Genomic DNA, 19,035 nt, shown 5'->3' with positions numbered 1-19,035 from the left:
TCACTGGAGCGAGTAGATTCTTCATGAGGACATAGGTTGTTGCCCCGCAGATGGTGAGGAGGATCGCCCTTTGTTTGGCAGCGTTCTCGTCCCCTTCCATCTTGTTGGCCACGAAGTATTGGTCGAGTCGCTCCACGAAAGCATCCCAATCGTCCCCTTCTGAGAATTTCTCCAGGATACCAACAGTTCTCTGCATTTTCGCATGATGGTTCATTATCTCGTCGCCAGTTGATATGTTCATAATAAAGTAATGTAACTAAGTACAGTAGATGTGAGTAAGTATGACCTTAGTTCCTTTATTCAAACTCCAGAGTGCTGGTACAGCATGGGAGGCCTGCTTATATACAGTGCTCCCAAGGGATGCTGGGATCCCTTGGTACTCCAACAGGTACGCCCTCTGGTGGCGGTATAATACTGGTTACATAGGATTGCATACATAACAGAGGGACTGCCTATGATGCACCGTGGGGAAGCCCGCTAACTTGGTAAAGTCACATGCACACTCCTCTCTGTTTAGAGGGAGGACAATGAAGTTCCTTCTCCTGGAGTACAGAGCTTTCGGATGCAGCGATGAACTGCGAACTGCGAGATGTTTGCTATGTCGCCTGTTGCAGCCTGGAAGCATCCACCGAGCAAAAAAAATCAGGGCCACGATCACATTGAGGGCCACTGACAGAGCCGTCGTCGCTCTGCTCTGAGGCTGCAGGTCTGGTTGCAAGAGGTGGTAGAGTTCTGTGACCATCTCCTTGGTGAAGCCGAGCCTCCGAACACACTGCTCCTGGCTTAGGTGCAGGTAGAAGAAGTGCTCCCGGAAGACTCTAGATTGGTAAGCTCTTCTGCGCCCCGTATCATGATGGGCCGATGGCCTCCTTCTGTGCTTTATCGTGATACTACCAAATGGGATTGGAGGAAATAGCTACATCATGGAGCTAACACTGGCACGATATTCTGAATAGCTTCCTTCTGTCCTAAAAAGTTCTACGATTTAATGATTGAAAATGAGAGGGATAGGTATATACTGAGATCGAATATTCCACGTATAAGATGCCCTTCTTTTACTGGATCCATTGCAAATGGGCATCTCCACTTCACCAGTCCAGAAATACTGAGGCTAATTGCTTGCTTCACCCACCCCTCACCCCTACATCCCCAGCCTTACTGAGATCATCTATCTCAGTGCAGACTAGTGATTGATGCTGGGTAATTCCTTCATTCACATTGCAGAGAACCATGTGCTGTGATTACCCACTGAGGTGCATGGAAATGGTGTGGAATGACTCGCCCTCTGATTGGTCCTCCTTGCTGCCTCTGGGAGTTACCTGGCCTCCACTTACCAACTTGGCTGAGGTCAGGGTCTCATTGCATGGCACGCTATGGGTGTAAATTCATCCACATTATCCATGATGCAGTGCGCTGGGTATCCAATGCAACATGGTCGTTTGGCACCTGAACATTCGGGTAAGAGTTTTAGCACCTCAATTTCTGAACATAACTCTCCGACACTTAATCACTCTATGAACACAGCACAGGAACACCACAGAGCAATCCTGAGTGGCTCCAGCTCTGCATGTGGCTGCTGGGAATCGGTACAATTCCAACCCTGGATACCTACTCTTGCTTCATTGTACACGATCGCCTTCAACCATCTGACGTCAGCTGACTTAAATGGTATGATCACAAAGAGCGTGTCGAGACTGTTTTCAATGGTGAGGTCTTCAATTGCCGATTCAGGGTAAAAGATCCTCAGAGTTGTTTTGTTGCCAACATCCTTTTCATAGCCTCTCACTGGAGCATTGTTTAATCTAGGAACAGAGAGCATTCAGGTACAGGTTAAAAGCCATTGTGTCCAATAAGACAATCCATTTTGATTGATCTCAACACCATCCTACTATCATGTGACTTGGTTATTTATTTACGAGAACTGAGCAGTATTTAAACTTTACTTGGGTGATTTTACGACTTTGAACTGCAGTGAGGAACATTGCCCATTGGGAGGTAGAACAGGAATTTGCACACGTATTCCCCTCAGTTTGTTTTGTTGAAAAACTAACTCTTGCCTACAAGGGAAATGCTTGCAGAGAATGTCGTTCTTCAGACCGTCTCTGCTACAGACATTCCAATGTAGTCACTCCACATTACCTGACTGATTTTCTTAAAGACAAAATACGTTCTCATCAAACCTACCCACCTTCTCACTATGCACCTCAGTCCCATCGTTTACATATAATTATATATTACCATTTACATCTAATTACATATTACCGTTTGGCCCAACGGGGTCTATGCCGGTGTTTATGCTCCACACGAGCCTCCTCCCACCCCTCTTCATCTAACTCTGTGTCCTTCTATTCCTTTCTCCCTCATGTACTTATCTAGATACCACTTAAATGCATCTACATCATTCGCCTCAACCACTCGTTGTGGTAGTGAGTTCCACATTCTAACCACCTTCTGTGTAAAGAAGTTGATCCTGAATTCCCTGTTATGAATTACCAGGAACAGTTCTTCCCGGAATCCATTTATTTGATTCATTGGCTTTGCCTGGCAGTATTACATAAGAACATAAGAAATAGGAGCAGGAGAAGGCCATACGGCACCTCGAGCCTGCTCCTCCATTTAATACAATCATGGCTGATCCAATCATGGACTCAGCTCCACTTCCCTGCCTGCTCTCCAAAGCCCCTTATTCCCTTATTGTTTAAGAAACTGTCTATTTCTGTCTTAAATTTATTCAATGTCCCAGCTTCCACAGCTCTCTGAGGCAGTGAATTCCACAGATTCACAACCCTCAGAGAAGAAATTTCTCCTCATCTCAGTTTTAAATGGGCAGCCCCTTATTCTAAGATTATGCCCCCTAGTTCTGGTCTCCCCCATCAGTGGAAACATCCTCTCTGCATCCACCTTGTCAAACCCTCTCATAATCTTACACGTTTCGAGAAGATCACCTGAATTCCAATGAGTAGAGGCCCAACCTCCTCAACCTTTCCTCATAAGTCAACCCCCTCATCTCCGGAATCAATCTAGTGAACCTTCTCCGAACTGCCTCCAAAACAAGTATATCCTTTCGTAAATATGGAAACCAAAACTACACGCAGTATTCCAGGTGTGGCCTCATCAATACCCTGTACAACTGTAGCAAGACTTCCCTGCTTTTATACTCCATCCCCTTTGCAATAAAAGCCAAGATTCCATTGGCCGCCCTGATCACTTGCTGTACCTGCATACTATCCTTTTTTGTTTCATGCACAAGCACCCCCAGGTCCCGCTGCATTGCGGCACTTTGTAATCTTTCTCCACTTAAATAATAACTTGCTCTTTGATTTTTTTTCTGCCAAAATGCATGAAATCACACTTTCCAACATTGTACTCCATCTGTCAAATTTTTGCCCACTCACTTAGCCTGTCTATGTCCTTTTGCAGATTTTCTATGGGGTTGCTTTGTGCCCCACGTTGGGAGCTTGGCAGGGCAAGAACAATGCTCGCCTAAGGAGGACAGCAAACGTGTCTCAACTATTCACAGTATTTATTAACGACTTAGATAAGGGAATAGAAAGCCACATATCCAAATTTATCGTCGGCACAAAGATTGGCCGCATTGTCGGCAGTGTAGGTGACAGTATAAAATTACAAAGTGTAATTGACAGATTAAATGAAAGAGCAAAACTGTGGTGAATGGATTTCAATGTCGGCAAATGTGAGGTCATCCACTTTGGACCTAAAGAGGATAAAACAGGATACTGTTGAAATGGTGAAAAGCTAAAAACAGTGGAGGTCCAAAGAGACTTGTGGGTCCAGGTACATAGATCATTAAAGTGTCATGAACAGGTACAGAAAATAATCAAAAAGGCTAATGGAATGAATCATAGAATCATAGAAATTTACAGCACAGGAGGCCAGTTCGGCCCATTGTGTCCGTGCCGGGCGACAAAGAGCTATCCAGCCTAATCCCACTTTCCAGCTCTTGGTCCATAGCCCTGTAGGTTATGGCACTTCAAGTGCACATCCAAGTACTTTTTAAATCATATGAGAGTTTCTGCCTCTATCACCCATTGCCTGAGTTCCAGATCCCCACCACCTTCTGGGCCAAAAAAATTCTCCTCAAATCCCCTCTTAACCTCTGACCACTTACTTTAAATCTATGCCCCCTGGCTATTGACCCCCCAGTTTAGGGAAATAGGTCCTTCCTATCCACTCTATCTAGACCCTTCATAATTTTATAATTAGTTCTCCCCTCAACCTCCTCTATTCTAAAGAAAACAACCCCAGCTATCCAATCTTTCTTCATAGCTAAAATTCTCCAGTCCAGGCAACATCCTCGTAAATCTCCTCTGTACCCTCTCTAGTGCAGTAACATTTTCCCTGTAATGTGGTGACCAAAACTGCACACAGTATTCTAGCTATGGCCTAACTAGTGTTTTATAAAGTTCAATCATAACTTCCAAGCTCTTATATTTTATGCCTCGACTAATAAAGCCAAGTATCATGTATGCCTTCATAACTACCTTATCTACCTGTCCTGCTACCTTCAGAGATCTGTGGACATGCACTCCAAGGTCCCTATGTAACTCTACTCTTCAGAATCCTACCATTTATTGTGCATTCCCTTTCATTGTTAGCCATCCCAAATGCATTACCTCACAATTCTCAGGTTTGAATTCCATTTGCCACTGTTCTGCCCACATGACCAGTCGATTGATATCTTCCTGTAATCTACAGCTTTCTTCTTCATTATCAACCACACGGACAATTTTTGTATCATCTGCAATCTTCTTAGTCATACCAGCTACATTCAAATCTAAATCATTGAAATATACCACAGAAAGCAAGGGACCCTGAGTACTGAGCCCTGTGGAACCCCACTGGAAACAGCCTTCATGTCACAAAAACACCCTTTGCGTCCTGCCTCTGAACCAATTTTGGATTCAACTTGCCACTTTGCCTTGGATCCCATGGGATTTTACTTTCGTGACCAGTCTGCCATGTGGGACCTTAACAAAAGCCTTGCTAAAGTCCATATACACTACATCAAACTCACTACCCTTATCAACCCTCCTTCTTACCTCCTCAAAAAATTCAATTAAGTTAGTCAGACACGACCTTCACTTAACAAGTCCTTGCTGACTATCCTTCATTAACCCGTATCTTTCTAAATTAAGATTTATCCTGTCCCTCAGATTATTATCTAATAATTTGCCCACCTCCGAGGTTAGGTTGACTGGCCTGTAATTACTCGGTCTATCCCTTCCTCCCTTTTTAAGCAAAGGTACAATGTTAGCAGTCCTCCAGTTCACTAGCACCACATCTGTAGCCAGAGAGGATTGGAAAATGATGGTAAGAGCCTCTGCCATTTCCTCTTTTGTTTTTCTTAACAGCCTGAGATACATTTCATCTGGACCTGGGGATTTATCCACTTTCAAAGATGCTAAACCCCTTCATACTTCCTCTCTCACTATGTTTATTTCATCTAATATTTCACACGCCTCCTCCCTGATTACAATGTCTGCATCACCACTCTCTTTTTTAAAAACAGACGCAAAGTATTCATCAAGAACCACACCCTCAGCTTCCGCATCCACAAACAGGTTACCTTTATGGTCTCTAATAGGCCCTACTCTTGCTCTTAATGTATTTATAGAACATCTTGGGATTTTCCTTGATTTTACTTGCCAATACTTTTTCAGTCCCTCTCTTTGTTTCCCTAATTTCCTTTTTAATTTCACCCCTGCACTTTATATACTCTTACAGTATTCAGTCCTCAGTATCTGTCATAAACTTCCATTGTTTTTCTTTATCCTACCCTGTATGCCCCTTGACATCCTGGGGGCTCTAGATTTGTTCGTCCCACCCTTTTTCTTTAAAGGAACATATTTGCTCTGAACCCTCCGGATCTCCTCCTTGAATGCCTCTCACTGCTCTGACACTGATTTACCTTCAAGTAGCTGTTACCAGTCCACTTTGGCTAAATTACCTCTCAGCTTCGTAAAATTAGCTTTTCCCCAATTGAGAACATTTAGTCCTGGTTTATCTTTGTCATGTTCCATAACTACCCTAAATCTAACTGAATTACGATCACTACCACCAAAATGCTCTCTCAGTGATGCCCAGCTTCATTCCCTAAATCTAAGTCCAGAACCTCCCTCTCTTGTTGGGCTTGCTAAGTACTGCAATATGTGTGCGCACTAGGCCCCTGCAGCAGAATTGGTCTCCAGTTGGCTTTTTTTGGAGTGGAAGCAAGTCATCCTCGTTTCGAGGGACTGCCTATGATGATGATGGCGTACTGGCTAAAAAAGTTCTCCTGAATGCATTTTAAGAACTCTTCACCCTTTATACATTTCAGACTAATTCTATCCCTGTCAATATGGGGTAGTTGAAATCGCCTATTATTACTGCCCTATTGTTTTTGCACTTCTGAGAAGTTTGCCCACATATTTGCTCCTCTATCTCCCTCTGACTGTTTGGGGGTCGATAGTACACTCCCAGCAGTGTGATTGTCCCTTTTTTGTTCTTCAGTTGAACCCATATGGCTTCATTTGATGACCCTTCTAACATATCATTCCTTCTCACAGCTGTAATTGTTTCTTTAATCAATATTGCGAACCCCCTCCATTTTTACCCCCTCTTTATCTCATCTGAAAATCCTGTAACCAGGAATGTTGAGCTGCCATTTCTGCCCTTCTTTCAGCCATGTCTCAGTAACAGCTATAATATTGTACTCCCAATTGTCTATCTGAGCCCTCAGCTCATCTGTGTTATTCTCCTGAATCCTTGCATTGAAGTATATACCATTTAGCACTGCCAAACTGCCTTGTTGTCTATTTTCAAAGACTTTGTTTCTTCTGCCTTCCAAATTCGCTTACTAGTTTTCTGCCTTCTCTCCCTTCTGAATCTATTCTCAGGTTCCCATCCAGCTGCCAAGCTAATTTAAACCCTCCCTGACAGCGCTAGTTACTTTTATATCTGGAGGATTAGAATACAAGGGGTAGAAGTTTTGCTGCAACTATACCTGGTTAGACCACAGCTGGAGTAAAGTGAGCAGTTCTGGGCAACACATCTTAGGAAGGATATATTGGCCTTGGAGCCAGTGCACATATTAGGATTGTATTCCCTAGAGTATAGAAGGTTAAGGGGTGATTTGATCAAAATTTTCAAGATATTAAAGGGAATGGATAAGGTGGATAGAGAGAAACTATTTCTGCTGGTTGGTGAGTCTAGGACTAGGGGGCATAGTCTAAAAATTGGAGCCAGACCTTTCCGGATGTGAATGTGATCAACATCATCTCGAGGATATTGGTGCAGTGTAGGAAGAAATTTAATGATCTCACCAGGTTCCCACCAAGGTATGACTCCTTTCACATTTCTCACATTTACTGTGCAGCCCTGGATGACCCTACCTCTGCCTCAGTGCTATCAATCCTTCTCCTCTCTGCTTTCCATGGCTGTCCATGAATTGGCAGCGAACACTGCACTTTACTTCCTTTCTGTTTGCACTTACACACTCAAATGCTGCTACAGCCCTCGCAATTGCTCTTCCTCTTGGCCTAACTTGATGCTATTTATCTTCTTCCACTCTTCTTTTAACGGAAGCTGTCACACAGCAGGAGGGAGACAACCAGCACAGGAGGCCCAGCCTTCCCACTGCAAACACTCACCCGATGGAAGAGCATTTACATCAGAGAAAGAAAGACTTACATTTATATAGTGCCTTTCAGAATCTCAGGACATACTGGTGTTTTACAGTAGTAATGAAGTAACATAGAAACATAGAAAATAGGTGCAGGAGTAGGCCATTCAGCCCTTTGAGTCTGCACCACCATTCAATATGATCATGGCTGATCATTCCCTCAGTATCCCTTTCCTGATTTTTCTCCATACCCCTTGATCCCTTTAGCCGTAAGGGCCACAGCCAACTCTCTCTTGAATATATCTAACAAACTGGCATCAACAACTTTCTGTGGTAGGGAATCCCACAGGTTAGCAACTCTCTGAGTGAAGAAATTTCTCCTCATCTCGGTCCTAAATGGCTTACCCCTTATCCTTAGACTGTGACCCCTGGTTCCCAACATCGGAATCATTCTTCCTGCATCTAACCTGTCCAGTTCCGTCAGAATTTTATGTGTTTCTATGAGATCCCCTCTCATCCTTCTAAACTCAAGTGAATACAGGCCCAGTCAATCCAGTGTCTCCTCATATGTCTGTCCTGCCATCCGGGGAATCATTCTGGTGAACCTTCGCTGCACTCCCTCAATAACAAGAACGTTCTTTCTCAGATTAGGAGACCAAAACTGAACACAATATTCCTTTTGAGGCTTCACCAAGGCCCTGTACAGCTGCAGCAAAACCTCCCTGCTCCAATACTCAAATTCTCTAGCTATGAAGGCCAACATGCCATTTGCCTTTTTCACCGCCTGCTGCACCTGCATGCCAATCTTCAATGACTGATGTACCATGACACCCAGGTCTCGTTGCACCTCCCCTTTTCCTAATGTGCCGCCATTCAGATAATATTCTGCCTTCAAGTTTTTGCCACCAAAGTGGATAACCTCACATTTATCCACATTATACTGCAACTGCCATGCATTTGCCCACCCACCAACCTGTCCAAGTCACCCTGCAGCCTCTTAGCATCCTCCTCACAGTTCACATCGCCACCCAGCTTAATGTCATCTGCAAACTTGGAGATATTACACTCAATTCCTTAATCTAAATCATTGATGTATATTGTAAATAGCTGGGGTCCCAGCACTGAGCCCTGCAGCACCCCACAGGAGGGGGCCAAGGATAGATCCTTGGGGGACACCAGAGGTAACGATGCGGGAGTGGGAAGAGAAGCTGTTGCAGGTGATTCTCTGGCTACGATTAGACAAATAAGAATGGAACCAGGCGAGTGTAGTCCCACCCAGCTGGACGATGGTGGAGAGCCGTTGGAGGAGGATGGAGTGATCAACCGTGTCAAAGGCTGCAGACAGGTCCAGAAGGATGAAGAGAGGTAGTTTACTTTTGTCACAGTCATATAGGATGTCATTTGTGACTTTGATAAAGGGTCTTTTCAGTGCTGTGGCAGGGGCGGAAACCGGATTGGAGGGATTCAAACATAGAGTTGCAGGAAAGATGAGCACGGATTTAGGAGGTGACAACACGTTCAAGGAATCTAGAGAGGAAAGGGAGATTGGAGATGGGCGGTAATTTGCAAGGTCAGAGTGTCAAGCGTGGAATGTTTGAGGAGGGGGTGATAACCAATGCTCCCTCTAATTGTTTATGGTGCATGGTCACTTTAAATTTGGTGCACAGTGAATCTTTACCAGCGGCAGCAGCTGGTGAGCGGCCTGGGAGGGATCCCCCGATTGGTGCGTGGCCCGAGCAGATGTGAAGGGGAGGGGGACAGTACCTGAGGAGAGGGAACGGTTAACAATATCAGTTAACATGGGGGCCAGGATGAAGATTTGGGTGGTCAGCAGTTTGGTGAGAATCAGGTCGAGGAGGAGCTGGGTCTCATGGACAAGGTGAGCTCGGTGAGGGCATGCGGGGAGATGGGAGAGAAACTAGAGAACAATGCGAGTTCAGGACAGGGGACAAGGGGGAACCGTAGAGGTAGTTTGGCCAGTGGGCCAGGGGAAGGGAGGGAAGCGGTGGACTCAATCTTAGTGACAAAGCAGTCCATGAGCTCCTCTTACATGTTAGAGGTAAACGTGGAGGAGGCAAGTGCGAAGGGTTTAAGACGATGGTTTGTAGTGGAAAAGAGAAGCCAGGGGTTATCTATATTCCAGGATGATCCTGGAATAGTGGACAGTTTTGGCAGATGACAGCAGGACCCGATTTATGTTGTCCAGCCAGATTTGGTGATGAATGCCTAAACCAGTTGCCTGCCACCAATGTTTAAGTCTGCATCCATTGGACTTAAAAGGATCTGAGATAAGGGCTGTATCAGGGAGAATGGCCAGGGTGAGAGAGAGTAATGGTTTTACTGGGACAAGGGTTTCAATGGTGGAGATGCGGGTGTGATTGAGCAGATCAGTAGCTGCACAAATATTATGGTGAATGGAGGGCAAAGGTTAGACAGTTGGGAATTTGAAAGAGCCGTTGGAAGTGACTTGGGGAGAGGTGTTCCGGGGTGGACTCAGAAGGGATGGGGGAGGAGGAATGTGAGTAGCGAGTGGTACAAGAATGTCATGAAGGATGGCCTTATCTGTGATTGACATGATGGGAATAGAATTACTGTACTGAGGGAGTGCTGCACTGTTGGAGGTACTTTCTTTGAGATGAGATGTTAAACAGCCGACCCACTCAAGTAGATGTTAAAGATCCCATGGCACCATTCGAAGAAGAGCAGGTGTGTTCTCCCAGTGTTCTGGCCAATATTTATCCCTCAATCAACGCCTAAAATGGATGATGTGATCATTTATTTAATTGCTGTTTGTGGGAGCTTGCTGTGCACAAATTAGTTGTCATGTTTTCTACATTACAACAGTGACCACACTTCAACAGTACTTCATTGGCTGTAAAACGCTTTGGGATGTCCTAAAGTCAAGAAAGGTGCTATAGAAATGTAAGTTCTTTCGTTTACCCAGCAAGGGAGCTGTAAGAACTTGTGTAAAAAAGACAATCACAAAAACCCTGGCCAAACCAGAAGAATGGATTGCCTTCTCTTTCCCCTCAGAACTAATGCCCCCATTCCCATTTCAGGTTAAACCTTATTCAGGTACAAGTGGGTACGAGTGGAGTGGAATCTTCCCTTTTCTCTTGAAAAAAGGCTGAGGGGTGACCTAATAGAGATCTTTAAAATTATGAAAGGGTTTGATAGAGTGGATACAGAGAGAATGTTTCCACTTATGGGGAAGAGCATAACTAGAGACCATCGATATAAGATCGTCACCAAGAAATCTTTACCCAGAGAGTGGTGAGAAGTGGAACTCGCTACCACAGGGAATGTTTGAGGCGAATAGTATAGATGCATTTAAGGAGAGGCTAGACAAGCATATGAGGGAGAAGGGAATAGAGGGTTATGCTGATAGATTTAGACGAGGAAACACGGGAGGAGGCTTGAGTGGTTGGGTTGAATGGCCTGTTTCTGTGCCGTATATTCTATGTAATCCTATGTAATTCAGGCTTCCCAACTCTAATGTGCGTAACTAGTATTGAAGGACATCTGAATATGACACACACTGTAAAAATATTAGGTCAGAGTTATTCCATCACCATCATCATCATAGGCAGTCCCTCAGAATCGAGGAAGACTTGCTTCCACTCTTAAAATGAGTCCCTAGGTGGCTGAACAGTCCAATATGAAAGCCACAGTCCCTGTCACAGGTGGGACAGACAGTCGTTGAGGAAAAGGGTGGGTGGGACTGGTTTGCTGCACGCTCTTTCTGCTGCCTGCGCTTGGTTTCTGCATGCTCTCGGCAATGAGACTCGAGGTGCTCAGTGCCCTCTCGGATTAGTACTGCATGCTGACAGGTAATTTTCGAAGCTTTTGAATAGCTCTATCACTGAAGGCATCATGCAATTACCAGGTACAGCACAGTTAATTAACCCTGAACGATACGGCAGGGCAACACACTCCTGCTGCAATGAGTGGCTCCATGGTACAGAAGGATCTGCCTATGAGCATGCGATGCCTACTCCGTGACACACTCACTCAGCTTAATGGCAACTCGTGCCGTGCTGATCCGAACTTGGGAGGAATTGGCCTCCCCACCCACTCACCCTCGGACTGAGGACCTAAAGAGAGAAATCTTCCGTTTTATAGCGCCTTTCATAACCTCGAGTCCCAAGGTTCTTTAAGCCAAGGAAGTATATTGGAAGTACTGTTGTAATGTAGGGAAATGCAATTTGAATCATTAGCAAAAGAAAAAGAAAGACACATTTATATAGCTCCTTTCACAACCACCAGGCGTCTCAAAGCGCTTTACAGCCAATAAAGTACTTTATGAAGTGTAGTCACTGTTGCAATGGAGGAAACCCGGCAGCCAATCTGTGCTCCCTAAAACAGCAATGTGATAATGACCAGGTAATCTGTTTTGTTATTTTGATTGAGGGATAAATATTGGCCAGGACATCGGGGAGAACGTCCCTGCTCTTCTTCAAAATAATGCCATGCGATCTGTTATGTCCACCTGAGAGGGCAGACAGGGTCTCAGTTTAATGCTTCATCCGAAAGACGACACCTCCAACAGTGCAGCACTCCCTCAGTACTGCACTAGAGTGTCAGCCTAGATTTTTGTGCTCAAGTACCTGGAGTGGGACTTAAACCCAGAACCCGATAACTCAGAGGTGAGAGTGCTACCCACTGAGCCACAGCTGGCACTGAGCAATGAGATAATGACCACATAATTTACTTTGGTAATGTTGCTTAAGGGATAAATATTGACCAGGACGTCCATGTTCTTATTAAAATAGAATCTTTTATATCCACCTCAGAGAGCAGACAGGGCCTCAGTGCATTGTCTCATCTAAAAGACAGCCCCTCCGACAGTGCAGCACTCCCTCAATACTGCACTGGAGAGTCGGCCGAGATTATGTGCTCGAGCCTCTGAAGTGGGGCTTGAACCCAGAGTCTGCTGATTCAAAGGCGAGAGTGCTACCCACTGAGCCCCGGCCAACGCCAAAACGGAGCAAATAAGTGAAACAGCTGTACATCACTCACCGAATAACAATGTCGTATTGGTTGATTGTTTCACCGAGGGCACTGTTCTTCAGGCTGTTTCCATTGCCGATGATTACACATCTTTTACACGATAACCTGATAAAAGACAGCTTTATTAAAGCGGGACAGTAAGTGCAGTGACTGAATGTTACAACGTACAGCTGGTGAGGAATTCACACTGTTTATTTGACTGGTGAATAATTCTGTGGGATGAGATTGACCACCAGATCCTGACAAGACTTGTGATTGCTTTTGCGAGTCTTGGTATCATATGACCTTGGTGTCGTATTTGACCCTGAAATGAGCTTTCGACCACACATCCGCAGCATAACAAGATCGTCTATTTCCACTTCCGTAACATCGCCCGTCTCCGCCCCTGCCTCAGCTCATCCTCTGCTGAAACCCGCATCCATGCCTTTGTTACCTTTAGACTTGACTATTCCAACGCACTCCTGGCTGGCCTCCCACTTTCTAACTTATGTAAACTAGAGGTGATCCAAAACTTGGCCGCCTGTGTCACAACTCGCACCAAGTCCCACTCACCTATCACCCCAGTGCTCGCTGACCTACATTGGCTCCCGGTTAAGCAACTCCTCGATTTCAAAGTTCTCATCCTTGTTTTTAAATCCCTCCATGGCCTCACCCCTCCCCATCCTTGTAATATCCTCCAGCCCCTCAACTCCCCAAGTTATCTACATTCTTCTAATTCTGCCCTCTTGAGCATCCCTGATTATAATCGTTCAACCATTGGTGGCCGTGCCTTCTGTTGCCTCGGCCCTAAGCTCTGGAACTCCCTCCCTAAACCTCTTCGCCTCTCTACCTCTCTTTTCTCCTTTAAGACGCTCCTTAAAACCTACCTCTTTGACCAAGCTTTTGGTCATCTGCCGTAATTTCTCCTTATATGGAAAGGTGTCAAAATTTATTTAGCTCATAATACTCCAGTGAAGCATCGTGGGATGTTTCACTACGTTAAAGGCGCTGTATAAATACAAGTTGTTGTTGTTACGAGAGCATATTTCTTTCTGTTGTAGTACCTGGAGATGTCAGCCTATAATTTTTGAATGTTTTCCACCCTCTGTAGGTTTTAGAGATACGGGTAAGTTGGCATTGCGGGTCGGTGAAGTTAGCCTGAGTTAGTACATGATGCAATCTCAGGAACCCCATCAGCTGCCGCTGCCGAAGTACAGTAAGGAATGGACGTCCATGGGTGAACCAGACATCGAAACTAAATCCAGAATCAATAATACAATCCATCAGATTATAAAATATGACTCTGATACTACAAGATGGAACATAATCAACAGAAGTTAAACTAGTTATGGGGCAAGGGGAACAAACTGAGGAAAAGGAATGAGCTCTTTAGCACAGTCCAAGGAATGTGGCCTAAATGAGCACAGAGAAGATGCATCTTTATTATTCATTCTTGATTTAGTCTAACTTGTCTGGTTTTCTCAAGGATATACTCCAATGCAGTACTGAGGGAGCGCTGCACTGTCACAGGGGCAGTACTGAGGGAGCGCCGCACTGTCGGAGGGGCAGTACTGAGGGAGCGCCGCACTGTCGGAGGGGCAGTGCTGAGGGAGCGCCGCACTGTCGGAGGGGCAGTACTGAGGGAGCGCCACACTGTCGGAGGGACAGTACTGAGGGAGCGCTGCACTATTGGATATATCATCTTGAGCATGAGACATTAAACCAACGCCCCATCTGCCCTCTTAGGTGGCCATAAAAGATCCTTTGGCACTGTTCGAAGAACAGCAGGGGCGTTATACCCAGAGTCCTGGCCAATATTTATTCCTCGACCAACATCATTAATAGAACAGATTATCTGGTCGTTGTCACATTGCTGTCTGTGGGAGCTTGCTGTGCACAACTTGGGTGTCACATTTCCCTATTTACAACAGTGACTACACTTGAAAAGTACTCATTAACTGGGAAGCGCTTTAGGACGACCCGGGGTCTGAAAAGGTGCTACAGAAATCAAAGTACTTCCTTTTTACCCATCAAAGGGTTTTCATTCATCTTCTTTTCTTTAGTGTCACACTGAAACAAAAGCTGTACAGGTGACATGGGTGGTTAGTGTGTCCTCGTGGCCTATGGGCAGCTTGGACTAAAGGCACCAGGCATCAAGCTCAGGGTGTCCGAGGTTCGTCCAATAGGTTGTCTGCTTGTAAGTATCTAGACGTATATCACTTGCTTGATTACTATCATTGGTTAAATCGATGAGGCAGAGGCTACGTCTTATATTTTACAATAAAGTATTAAAGTTGTGGAAACTAGACTTTCAAAATTATTCATTAATAAGATGAGGCAGAGGCTGAATCTTACGACCGCTTCCTGCAAATAACTCCCTCATCATCCAATGGAGAAAACCAATGAGGGCACCTGGTGCCGTTGTGGATTTTAACCACGTTGCTCGGGGAATTTCTCACTTTCTAATTATACAATGGCCTCCGTCTGAGCCTCATTCATTCTCCTAAAGGTCTAGAAATTATTACTGTGAATATTAGTGGAGCAACTGCTCAATACCTTGGTATAATATTACTCCGTCTGTGAGCTAAACAGAGACAATGGTAACTTGAAAATAAACTCCAGGTAAAGCTTGGAAACCAACAACAAACTACATTTATATCATGTCAGTAACATAGTAAAGCACACCAAGCCGCTTCACATGACCCTAATCAGACAAACAAATTGACACCGAGCCAAAGAAGGAGACATTAGGACAGGTGACGGAGGTAGGATTCAAAGAGCCTTTTAAAGGAGGAGAGAGAGGCGGACAGGTTTAGGGAGGGAAGTCCAGAGCTAAGGACCTCGGCATTTAAGGTACAGCCGCCAATGGTGGGGAGAAGGAAGTGGGGGATGAACAAGAGGCCAGACTGGAAGGAACGTAGAGATCTCGGAGGGTCGTAGAGCTGTTTTTTATCCTACAATAAAGGCTGATGCTCTGCAATTATCTACTAAACGATGCTTTCTTTCAAAGGACAAAATGGAAAGTGACAAGTGAAATCTGTGCATAAGGTTCTATGTAAACCCACTGTGAGCCTCTGTCGGAAATGGTCATTGTAAACCTCTGGAAACTGTTGGTGAGTGGACAAAAACAAGTGGGGTAGGTTTACACTGAGTATTGTCAGAGTCAACTCATATATACCAAACGCTGGAGACAAAACTCCAGCAATTGCTACAAGGGATATGGAAGCTGCAGTGATAGGGCGGGTGAATTCACCTGAGTGTTTGTCACACTTCAACCTGGACATTGTTGCTGGGATAAAGCGTTACAACAGCAACACCTGGAGTACTGTGTACAGCTTTGGTCTCCTTACCGAAGGAAGGATATACTTTCCTTAGAGGGAGGGCAACACAGGTTCACCAGACTGATTCCGAGGATTGGGGGATTGTCCTATGAGGAGAGATTGAGGAGACTAGATTGATCTCATTGAAACATACAAAATGCCTACAGGGCTTGACAAGGTAGATGCTGCGAGGTTGTTTCCCCTGGCTGGAGCGTCTAGAGGTAGGGGTCATCATCTCAGGGTAAGGGGTCAGTCATTTATGACTGAGGTGAGGAAAAATATCTTCACTCAAAGGGTCGCGAATCTTCGGAATTCTCTACCTCAAAGGGCTGTGGATGCTCAGTCGTTGAGTATATTCAAGAGAGATCGATAGATTTTTGGATATTAAGGGAATCAAGGGATTATGGGGATAGTGCAGGAAAGTGGAGTTGAGGTAGAAGATCAGCCATGATCTCATTGAATGGAGGAGCAGGCTCGAAGGGCCAAATGACCCAGTCCTGCTCCTATTTCTTACGATCTTATGTTCTTGTGTGAGGGGTAGCAATGTTGGGAGTGCTCATGCACCACATGGTTTATACACAACCTAAATGGCCAGGAGTGGAAACTAAATCAGACCACAGGGCCTCAATAGTGAACCCCCAATGACAGTCAAGACAGGGTCGCGGTGAGGAGGGTAAAAATTAAAATGGGGGAAACGCGCCCCCCAACCCTCTGTGTTGGCCCCCGTTGCCTCTTTTTATAGCGGTGGGTTTCGTGTTTTGCTCTTGAGAGGTGGGACATTTCATTAACTTATTTCAATTGGGATCCACCGTGCAATTAGGAGCCTGATTTAAAATGTAATCGTTGCAATGTGGATTTCCCAGGGCCCGGCAGTGAAAGGGAGGTGAGAGATGCTGGCTCCAACGGGTAAGTGCCTTTTACAGCACAGCTTGTGGTTCAGCAGGCGCAGGATTGCTCCACAATGGTGCCTCAATGGAAGCCTTCGGCCTTCACTCTGCTGTTCGTGGCCCCTCTCTCTACCCCCCGCCGCAATCGCAGACCTCCGCCACAAGCCCCGATCCCTCAGTCCCTCCCTCCTGAAAAGGCCGAGGACTGTCCCCATTGGCTCACGGGCAGTGGCCCCCTGCAGTGGAAGAAACAAATTATAATGAGATCCTACCAGTAAATTCAGCAGGACTTCCGTGTCACCGGGTGTTCTCTGCGCTCCCCCCTGCACCCACCCCATAAATGATGCTTCTTCAGATCTCACTGCCTGAGCAGACAGCGGATCTCCGGTACCAGGTACAACCTTCTCCTAGTTACAGTGGAGATATGCCTAAGGTTGTGACAGCATGGTGCTATCCTTGTCGATTTCAGAAGCTAGTAGTCGCATTCTATTAGACATTGACTTCGATTAAAAACTGCCAAATGGTTTTGAGAAATATTGGGCCCAAGTTTCCACAAGAAAAAAAACGGGCGCCCCTCCAAACTGGGCGCCCGTTTTTCGCGCCTAAAACAATCCTCGGTATTCTGCACCTACTTAGAGGTCCTCTGGCCCTCGGCGCAGTCAGCACGAGCTGTGGGGGGGGGGGGGACGGAACCAGGTCCCTGCGCTGAAAGCAGTGCCGGGACCTCTGCACATGCGCGCGACAGTCGGCACGCAAGTGCAGTAGCTCAAGGCGCCGAACTGTGTGGAAGGGGCCTGAAGCACGCAGCCCCTAGTCCTGGCCCAATGGCCTCACTGGGGCTGCGTGAATGAGGCTCCTCCCACGGCCAGCTCCTGCTCCCCCCCCCGACCAGACCCGACACTCGCTCCCACCCCGCCGACCAGACACCCGCTCCCCCCCCCCCCCCCGCCGACCAGACCCGACACGACACCCGCACCCCTACCGACCAGACCCGACCCGACACGACACCCGCTCCCCCACCGACCAGACCCGACCCGACACCCGCTTCACCCCCTCCCAGCCCCGACCCGAGACCCGCTCCCCCCCCCCCCCCGCATCGACCAGACACCCGCTCCCCCCCCCCCCCCCGCCGACCAGACCCGACACCCGCTCCCCCACCGACCAGACCCGACCCGACACCCGCTTCACCCCCTCCCAGCCCCGACCCGAGACCCGCTCCCCCCCCCCCCGCACCGACCAGACACCCGCTCCCCCCCCACCACCCCGCCGACCAGACCCGACACGACACCCGCTCCCCTACCGACCAGACCCGACCCGACACGACACCCGCTCCCCACCGACCAGACCCGACCCGAGACCCGCTCCCCCCCCCCCCTGCACCGACCTGAGACCCGCTTCCCCCCCCCCGTCCAGACACCCGCTTCCCCCGCCCCCCCGTCCAGACACCCGCTCCCCCCGCCCCGACACCCGCTCCCCCCGGACGCGACACCTGACACGCGCTCCCCCCCAGCGCCGACCCGACACCCGCTCCCCCGCCCCGACCCGAGACCCGACCCCCCCCCGACTCGCGCTCCTGTTCCCCGACCCGACGCCCCCCCTTCCCTCTCTCCTCCCCCCCTCCCTCCTCTCCCCCTCTCTCTCCCTCTCTCTCTCTCTCCCCCACTCTCTCTCCCCCCCTCTCTCTCCTCTCTCAGCCTCCCTCCCTCCCTTCTCTCTCCCCCCCCTCCCCCCCTCTCTCTCTCTCCCTCCCTCCCCCCTCTCTCTCTCTCCTTCACTCTCTCCCTCCCTCTCTCCCCCCCCCCTCTCCCTCCCCCTCTCCCCCCCCCCTCTCCCTCCCCCTCCCCCCTCTCCCTCTCCCCCCCCTCCCTCTCTCCCCCCCCTCCACCTCCCCCTCTCTCTCTCCCCCCCCTCCCCTCCCTCTCTCTCTCTCCCCCCCCCTCTCTCTCTCTCCCCCCCCTCCCTCCCTCTATCTCTCCCCCCCCCTCTCTCTCTCCCCCCCCCTCTCTCTCTCTCTCCCCCCCTCTCCCTCTCTCTCTCCCCCCTCTCCCTCTCTCTCTCCCTCTCTCCCCCCCTCTCTCCCTCTCTCCCTCCCTCCCTCCCTCTCTCCCTCCCTCCCTCTCTCTCTCCCCCCCCCTCCCTCTCTCTCTCTCCCCCCCCTCCCTCTCTCTCTCTCTCTCTCCCCCCGCCCTTCTCTCTCTCTCCCCCCCCTCCCTCTCTC

General features: G+C 47.7%; 1 protein-coding gene across 4 annotated transcripts in view; it reads right to left on the bottom strand.

The window, feature by feature from the left end:
• Window positions 1-19,035, bottom strand: part of LOC139275883 (CMP-N-acetylneuraminate-beta-galactosamide-alpha-2,3-sialyltransferase 4-like) — a 103,481-nt gene that overhangs the window by 26,285 nt on the left and 58,161 nt on the right. For all 4 annotated transcript variants that reach the window (XM_070893096.1, XM_070893095.1, XM_070893097.1 and 1 more), the window contains 2 exons: window positions 12,641-12,736; window positions 1,613-1,802 (listed from right to left, as the gene is read on the bottom strand). In XM_070893096.1, coding sequence (XP_070749197.1) covers window positions 1,613-1,802; window positions 12,641-12,736 — 286 coding nt within the window. The remainder of the gene's footprint in view (window positions 1-1,612; window positions 1,803-12,640; window positions 12,737-19,035) is intronic.

Source organism: Pristiophorus japonicus, chromosome 11 (genome assembly GCF_044704955.1).
Source record: "Pristiophorus japonicus isolate sPriJap1 chromosome 11, sPriJap1.hap1, whole genome shotgun sequence".
NCBI classification, from domain to species: Eukaryota; Metazoa; Chordata; class Chondrichthyes; family Pristiophoridae; genus Pristiophorus; species Pristiophorus japonicus.
Note: the sequence above shows the minus strand (reverse complement) of the source record. Positions and strands in the feature narration are given on the sequence as shown.